Source organism: Rutidosis leptorrhynchoides, chromosome 7 (assembly GCF_046630445.1).
Source record: "Rutidosis leptorrhynchoides isolate AG116_Rl617_1_P2 chromosome 7, CSIRO_AGI_Rlap_v1, whole genome shotgun sequence".
NCBI lineage: Eukaryota > Viridiplantae > Streptophyta > Magnoliopsida > Asterales > Asteraceae > Rutidosis > Rutidosis leptorrhynchoides.
This window is the reverse complement of record NC_092339.1, coordinates 328,077,688-328,086,069: the sequence shown is the minus strand read 5'-3', so window position 1 is coordinate 328,086,069 and position 8,382 is coordinate 328,077,688. Positions and strand designations below refer to the sequence as shown.

The following is an 8,382-nucleotide window of genomic DNA, read 5'->3' as shown; positions in this document are numbered from 1 at the left end:
TATCTTATCTGATAACCTTTCGTATCTCCTTAGGCGGTCCTAACGGAGTCCAAATTAAATAAACCAACCTGTTCTGGGACCCTTGTCATAAACTGGTCACCACACAAATATAATAAAACACTAATAAAATAATTAAAATAAAAGCACTTAAGACTAAGCACAAACCCTAAGGGCAAAATAGGCAACTTACAACTAGCCCGGGTTTCAGTCTGTTACAATAAGTAGAAGTAGTAGAAGTATTGAAAGGTAAATGAATATGCTTGCCAAAAACGCAAGATTGACAAATAGTATTTTTATTAATGGAATTACAATGAATGTAATTTTTATTTCTAAGTGAACTTATGACATTTGAACCGGGATGACCAAGTCTTTGATGCCGTAAGTCGGATGATAAAACAGTAAAAGCAGAATGAGACTGAAGTTGTTGCAGCTTTGATGGATGAAGCGGATATAGATCTCCAGTGCTATTACATCGCATTAGAGGGGTCCCCTTCGAAAAATCCTTCACAGTAAAACCAAAAGGATCAAACTCAAGTGAGATGTTATTATCAATAGAAAGACGACGGACTGATATAAGATTTTTGATTAAATTAGAGCATGAAGTACATTAGAAAGATATAATGGACGATTAATAGGGAGAGGTAAGAGTGTATGACCATGACCGTTAATTGGTATACCGTTACCATTACCAACAATAATACGTTTTAGAGCGCTTTAATGATAATAAGACATGAGATTACCTTGATTACCCGTCATGTGAGAGGTAGCACCGGTATCCATATACCAATTGTCGTCCGGAGGATTCAATGTCATTGTGTGCAGGGCAGCTTCGATATCAGTAGCAGTAGGTGTGCTAGACGTGACTGATTGAGCATAACCTGGTGGTGGTCTTGGGCCTAAAAGTCCAGGTTGATTAGTGGGTGGATATGGCACGTTGGGCCGAGTCCAGTTTGATGTTGGATATGGACAAGGGAGCGGATTCCAAGTAGCCTGTTGCCAAGCCCAAGGTCCGTATCCCATATTCTGTGGATGGGTGTTGTAAGGCCCACCAAAATTATAAGGCCCACTAGAGTAGCCCGATGGATAACCTAAATTGTTTCGACCTCTGCCACGAAAATTGCCTCTGTTCCTGTTATTGGAACCTCGATAATTGCCACAATTGCCACGGGAGTAATTACCACGATTTGGACTATACCCAGATGATGAGGGTTTCGCGTTGGGTGGTGTGGTTGTGGTTAGGAGAGCAGTACCAACGGTGGTGGCGGCGGTTGAGGCTTGTTTCATCTTACGAGTTTCTTCGAGGAGCAACATCGACCTTGCTTGATAAAAGGATGGTAACGTGCTACGGTGATGAAGGTTAGTAGCCATACTTTGGTAGCTTTCGTTCAAGCCAGTGATGAGTTGAAGGACAAGTTGATCATCGGTTAATCGGGTGGTACGAACGTCGGATAATTGGTCTCCAATTGATTTGATCTCTTGACGGTATGCGGCCATATTCGGAAAATCATCTTGACGAATGTTAGAGAATTTATGTTGAAGATATACAGCCCTGGAGTGTTGGTTATCTTGGAACATATCCTTTAACCGATCCCATGCTTGACGAGAAGTTTGAACCGGGGTCATAATAGCGAGCAGCAATTCAATAGAAATTGTACCATAGATCCATTGAAGGACGACGGCATCTAGGCGTGCCCATGATTCAGTTTGGGCGGAAGAGTCATCAGCTGTCTGTGAGGAGTTCGTTGAATCAGTAGTGGCCGGAGGTAAGATGTGGTTGATGACCTCAAAAGCCCTGCAGTGTATTTTAAACAACTCTGCCCAAGAATCATACTGTGTTTTATCCATCTCGAGAATGATACTGTGTTTTATCCATCTCGAGAATGAGAGGAATGAAGTTACGGATGTTATTGACTGTGATTGCGGGGTGAATTTTGCCTGACATGGTTGATTGCTAAAGAACGATTGAAGAGGATGAAGTAGAAGAGAGATTTTGGGGATGAAGGTACCTTGACTCTGATACCATGAAAGTGAATGATCTTCAATGATCTGTTCCATTCATTGGATCGTAATATATAATACAAGAATATCCACATATTTTAGCAAGTGTATAACAACCTATTCTATATACATGGAAAATAAGGATTACAATATAATCTACATATATAACTCGATTGAGTTGAGATCACGGTTGACTTCTAATAAACTTACAATCTTACATGATTTTCTTCTCTCATGTTGATTGTAAAACTAGTTTACAGTCACCAAAATGTCGGTTTAACCTTTTTTTATATATTATATGATGAATGAATAATATATGATAAAGTAATGCATTCAACGGATATTTGCAATTCAAAGACAACCATCATCATGATATAAACAACAGTCACAAGATCCCAAAATCTCCAAATTAATAAATATACAATTTAAATCCAGATCTAAATATAATATAATTGATTCACAACACAGCTTCTTCCTTCCAATCCAAAAATGATCCCCGGTTTCAACTACCGGTTTCCCCGGTTATCTGGTTGTAGGAGAGCTTAAATTCGTTTGATCGAAAAAGAAATAAATTTACAATTACGCCATTAGTCCTTTTTTCATGCATAATACATATACAGACTGTTTGAAGCAGCACATGCTATTAAGTTTTCATTTGGGTGCCATGCTAAGTGTAGCAACTTTGTTGATAAATCAGAAGCGTTTTCATTTATGTCTGAGCTTTCCGATCCTATAAAAATTAAAATGAAAGCAGCAGTATGCATATGCATTTAGCGTAGCACAAAAAAAAAAAAAAAAAAAAAAAAAAAAAAAGTTGAAATAATTATCAGTTAATATGAAGTGGACTGTATACATACCTCGCCTGCTAACACCGATTCTTGGAGGGGTCTGGATTTGTCTCCTATATTAGACGTATACAGCATCAAGTTAAATAAGATATACATAACAAAAAAAAAAAAGAAAAAAAAAAAAAAAAGAAGAAGAAGAAGAAAGTTCGTTTGAGAACCTTGTAGGATTTTTGGTTGCCTCTAAAGTTGTTGCTTCTGAGCTGCCTTCGGAACAACCAAAAACACGAAACATATTGCTGGATTAAAATTAATAGTTAGTAATAACACACGAAACCTAAAAATATAGAATTTGAAATAAGTATTAAGCACGGGTGAATAAAAAAAGTGAGATCGGACCTGTATGAACCAGTTGCCACTCGCTGTCCATCTCCACTCAGACAACACTCGAATTTGTCAAAAATCGCATCGTTTTCATACAAATCACACAGCTGTGGTAATAAAAAAAAAAAAAAAAAATGAAAGATTGTTCTGTAAAAATGGATTTATTTTGTTTTGTTACAATTTTAATATTCAATTGAAAGGAAGAGGGGGTTGAAAGATTTATTACCTTGGGTCTCAAATGTTCATGCACCTGGAACGTTGCAACTGGACCGGACCCCATATTTATATCCCACAGCTTACAATATGAACACATTAAAATTGTATTAACATATAAAAATATTTTGGTCCAGTCATTATTATACATAATTAATAATAATATAGTAGACATGCAGTATTCTTAAGATCAAGAAAAGGCATTCAGATTCTAAAAGTATTTAATCGAAAAAACCACTTAAAAACTTTTACAATAATCCACTTGCCTCTTTTTAAGTATACATAAAGTTATCATCATATTTAAAACTACTAATAATGATTCTAACTAGTTCCGGATCGTCCCGCGCGATGCGGCGGGCCTTTCTGGGTTGAATATTCATATTTAACGTATCGTTTTGTATTTATAGATTTAAAAACGCGTTGGGGCGGGTGTGTTTGAATACACGTGGTTAGTACTTAGTATACCTAATCGCATGCGCGTTTTTAACGTCGGAAAAATCGCGTAATTTGGGTTGTTTATTATACGTGTATGTATATCTATAAAAGATAGCCCCAAATATTTAGCGGTTTTTAAAAAACATCTGTTTCGCGTATAGTTAGTTGCATTGTGTTTGTAAAATTATTTCGAGTTGAACGGTGGTGTCGGAAAAATTTAACGTGTGGCGAGCGGGCCGATATGGGGCGTTAAAAATTTGGGTGAAGTTTGTTCAAGTTTTTTAATAAAATAAAAATTTTACATTTTTTATCCTTGAAAATTTGACATATATACATTGTTTGAGGGTTAGTTTTGTAAATTTGTTATTGTTGGCGTTTGAAAAGCGTGGGATGGCTAAAACGGCCAAAATCCCCATCTCATTTAGTATTGTAGGAGTAATTTAATACTCCGTATTTAGGAATAGAAGTGAAATAGAATAAAAATGACAGTTATATAGATAAGCAAAAATTACTACTACTACTACTACTGTATACTAAATACCATGAGGTTGTGAACAGTAGTCCGGTCAACCCGACCCGGATGACCTGCCCCGGTTGACCTGGGTTGACCCGACCCGGTCCAATTTTATTTTATTATTTTGTTTTCAAATTTTTTTCCCTCTTTTCTTTATAGCTTTTTCCCCTTCCTTTTTACACTCCTTTATTTTTTTACGTTCGATTAACCGACCAAAACTACCCCGCAGCGGGGTTTTTTTACCTCGTTAAAACTAGTATGGATGATTTAAGGAGAGGGTGTTACATGAAAAAATATTAGATCAAGGATATCAATCTAAATGGATCATGAATATAAAAGTCCAATAAGTCTCTACACAAGGGTAACCAACAAAATCTCAACAGAAAAAAAAAAAAAAAAAAAAAAAAATGTAATACATACCTTAAGGGTCATGTAGTCGCGGCTCAATATGTACCTACCCCCCTTTGCAAACTTGATATCAGATATTGACGATATAATATCTGTAAAAAAAGTTTTTGAACCCGGAAGCTCACGTTCTTCAAATCTGCAATAGTAAATGTAAAAATTTAAAATTTACAGGTAAAGATAAAATCTTTTCTTCTTCCCATTAAAAAAATTAACTAACATTTTGCTATGAGCGTCACATAAAGCTGATTGTCGCAAATCGAGAAGCCTTATTGAGCCTTTTGAGCTACTATATGCAAGCATATTGCAGTGTGAAGGATGAAACTCTGCTGATGTTATCACCTCTGCATCAACAAATTTATTTACTTTTTGTAATTAAAAAAAATTTTAATATGCAAAAATTAATTAATATAATTGAGATGTACCAGTTAAATCCTCCATGTTGGTAGGCTTCATGTCAACGATATTAAAACATTGACTGCTAATTTCCATGTTCCAAAGGTTTATACGTAGATCATCAGCTGATATAAATGTTTCACCATCACTAAAATAAAAAAAATAAAAAGAAGGTTACATCCATAAGTTCTATACATGTCAACAAAATAAATGAAATTAATAATAAAATATTGGAGTTCACCTGTTATTCGAGATGGAATTAATGTGATAGTCGTGTGCATGCGCATACGTTTTTCGACATCTAGCTAAAAGGCTTGTTTCATGACTGGTTACCTAAAAAACATAACAGTAGACATAAGATATTGAGATGAAAACCTAAATGATTAATTATTGAAAGACGTTATACTAAATAGTTAGGCTGCATGCAACTACCGTAGGTAAACGTAGAGACGCAATTCCGTTTGCAGAACATGATTTAGATGACATAGGCACATTCGAACTTAAATTATAACCATTGACTGTTGGTTTTGTGGGATCCACATTAAAGTTGCATATCTTCTTAATCTTCTTTTCTTGGACCTGGTTAATATAGAAAGATATTAGTAAAGTTTGGAAAAATGGGAATTAAAGAGATGGTAATAAAACTTTAATGGTAACAAGTACCATCAAAATATTTAATTCCTACCTTCCAAAACTTGACGGTTTTATCGTTGGTGGATAGCAAAAACATGGCCCCGTTAGTTGTCTGAGACCATCTAATCTTGTTGATTTTCTCCTCGATTTCCAAACTCTTCAAATAGTCAAACTGAAATCACAGTCAACAATTGCAGAATAAATAAACATGATCCAACGGGGGTAAAATGGACATGATAACGGGCCTAAAATCCATTAAAAAAAATATAAATAAAAAAATACAAAAAAAAAAAAATATATATATATATATCCTTAAACATAAGGAGAAAATATGTAAACCTCTGGTTCATGACTCTGGAATTCAGTTCTATAGCGAAATTCAAGGTGCCGGCTGCTAGAACAATCCATTCCTTCTAGAACTCTCCGATCAATACCATCCTATTTTATACATATTCAATGTTATTACATAGTATATTAGTGAACAATCTAAAAATTTAAAATTATAATAATGTAAGAAGTGTATATATGAACAAATTTCAAAGGAGACGGACAAGCAACATACATTTACTTTGTCAGTTCTTTCAAATAAAACGACACGGCCCCCACGATCACCGGTTGCAAGATGATCCCCAGTTTTATCAAATTCAATTGCTGAAATGATGTCAACTGCAATGTAACAACTTTAAACTGTAATTAGTAGATGGCATTTTCAACTTTCAAAGATACTACTAAACTTGGTACAAGGATCTAACTCGCTGTAAGCTCAATAGCAATATAAATTTGAATTACATTTAAGATAATGTTAGACTACAGCGAAGCTATAGGAGAAGGATCGGATATAAAAAAACTCTTAAGGTAAAACAAAAAGGAGGAAGGGTTCCAGTATTGCGCCATTATTTACACTTTGATCTGTCAATTGAAAGAAATGATGATGATTTAAAGTGTCAAAAAAGGTGCATCGTGACGCGTTTTAATACCATAATCACCCTTTCTCTTAAACCGCACCCTGACACTATAATCATGTTCGAAGACAATGTCAACAAACGCACCGCAACAATTTCTACACTACGAATTCCCTTGTTAAATTGCTACTCCATCGAATAACTTATGATCTCATCTACTTTACACTATTTAATGTTTTCATTCTAGTAATAAGTTTTAACACCAAAAAGGTCTTACTGGACCACCTAATTCTAAAGTTGAATAAAACTACAAGTATACAAATGATTACAACACATAAAGTCATTAGCTTCTCAAACACTAATTCTATCAAAAAATCAACATCCTAATCAAACATTTGATCATTAAGTAAATTAATTAAATGAATAAACTCACTATAAACATTCAACTCATCAATCACAAAAGTACAGGTTTAATATTAAAATGACTGTAACAACAATCTACATATTATTATAAACATCAATTGAAAATAAAATTAAGACAAATAAATAAATAAATGAATAATTATTTCAATATTTATACCTTCTTGGACCTCTTCGCCGGCAGCACGTTCACCAAAGACCTGAGAAAATTTCCAGTCTAAACCCTCAGGAACCATAGCCACGTCACCATCACCGTCCATTTAGGAAGCTTCAAATAACAGGAACGAATTCTAGAAAATAATTTGCATTTTCGTAAAAAAATCGAAAAGGTTAAGATGAATTTGGGGAATCGAGTGAAGTAGCTGTGTGTTTTAACTCACAAAGGAAAAGGAATGGAATCTTGAGGAGTAAATAAATTTCTAAAATTGAAATTGATTAGACGATTTATTAATAAAGTATGAAATGATTATATTATTATATTATATATGTTTATTTATTACTAAAAAAATGTCATATATATTACTAGTAGTGAGTGTTGTAAAAGTCGGCCGACTTGGCCGACGCGTCGGCCGATGCGTCGTTTTTTTGAGTTTTCCGTCCCGTTTTTTCTGAAAACGACTCAAAAGACGGTCAAAGTCTGTCAAAGACGGTCAAAGTCTGTCAAAGACGGTCAAAGTTGGTCAAAACGGTCAAAATCAGTCAAATTTTCGTCAAGATGTGATATGTTTTAAAATTAGGGTATATTTTCATTTTTTGGGCCGCTCTTTTCTCCATGTCCTTACTGATTATGTACTTGGTGACATTAATTGAGTTTGAAGTTTGATTGTTTTTGAATTCAAGTTCTTATTTAGGAAATTTGTGGTACAAAATCAACTATTTTATACATATATAAATATATATTTAAGAAATTATTAATAAAGTCAACGACCGATGCGTCACTGGCGCGTCCCCGACTCGGCCGACACGACTTTTTTAGGCCTCGACCGATGCGTCCCCGACTCACGACTTTTACAGCCTTGCTCGTAGTAACGTTTTTATAATATAAAAAACATGTAATCGACTATTTTTTTTGTCAATCCTAAAGATTGAAAATCTGTAAACTTTCAAAAACTAATTAAGGTAAAAAAAAAAAAAAATTAATCTATATTTTTAGAAAGAAAAAAAAGATAAGAATGTATCAATTTTTTATATAAAAAAAAGTAAAATCATAATATGAAAATTGTACCAATTTGTTTATGAAAATTGAATCACCTAACTTATTGTTGATATTTTTTGTGATTACAAGTGTATTATTCAT

General features: G+C 34.2%; 2 protein-coding genes across 2 annotated transcripts; both read right to left on the bottom strand.

Annotated features, from left to right (window-relative positions):
* Positions 1 to 204: 204 nt before the first annotated feature.
* Positions 205 to 2,055, bottom strand: LOC139860285 (uncharacterized). Its single transcript, XM_071849052.1, has 3 exons — positions 741 to 2,055; positions 310 to 567; positions 205 to 209 (listed from the first exon to the last, which is right to left on the bottom strand). The coding sequence occupies exons 1-3, from the start codon at positions 2,053 to 2,055 to the stop codon at positions 205 to 207; spliced, it is 1,578 nt and encodes a 525-aa protein (XP_071705153.1).
* Positions 2,056 to 2,386: 331 nt separating this feature from the next.
* Positions 2,387 to 7,457, bottom strand: LOC139858836 (serine/threonine protein phosphatase 2A 55 kDa regulatory subunit B beta isoform-like). The gene is made up of 14 exons (XM_071847672.1): positions 7,246 to 7,457; positions 6,326 to 6,429; positions 6,103 to 6,201; positions 5,816 to 5,935; positions 5,563 to 5,709; positions 5,372 to 5,463; positions 5,160 to 5,278; positions 4,955 to 5,078; positions 4,750 to 4,873; positions 3,394 to 3,462; positions 3,183 to 3,274; positions 3,005 to 3,082; positions 2,856 to 2,899; positions 2,387 to 2,728 (listed from the first exon to the last, which is right to left on the bottom strand). The coding sequence occupies exons 1-14, from the start codon at positions 7,343 to 7,345 to the stop codon at positions 2,598 to 2,600; spliced, it is 1,443 nt and encodes a 480-aa protein (XP_071703773.1). The 5' UTR covers positions 7,346 to 7,457; the 3' UTR covers positions 2,387 to 2,597.
* Positions 7,458 to 8,382: the final 925 nt, after the last annotated feature.

Coding starts and splice junctions, on each gene's coding strand:
- LOC139858836 (XM_071847672.1), bottom strand. CDS start 7,345: ATGGACGGTGATGGTGACGTGGCTATGGTTCCTGAGGGTTTAGACTGG. Junction 5,710..5,815: donor AAACCGTCAAGTTTTGGAAG/GTAGGAATTAAA, acceptor TATATTAACCAG/GTCCAAGAAAAGAAGATTAA. Junction 4,874..4,954: donor TGTGACGCTCATAGCAAAAT/GTTAGTTAATTT, acceptor TTACTATTGCAG/ATTTGAAGAACGTGAGCTTC.
- LOC139860285 (XM_071849052.1), bottom strand. CDS start 2,055: ATGGAACAGATCATTGAAGATCATTCACTTTCATGGTATCAGAGTCAA. Junction 568..740: donor TCACATGACGGGTAATCAAG/GTAATCTCATGT, acceptor ATCTTATATCAG/TCCGTCGTCTTTCTATTGAT.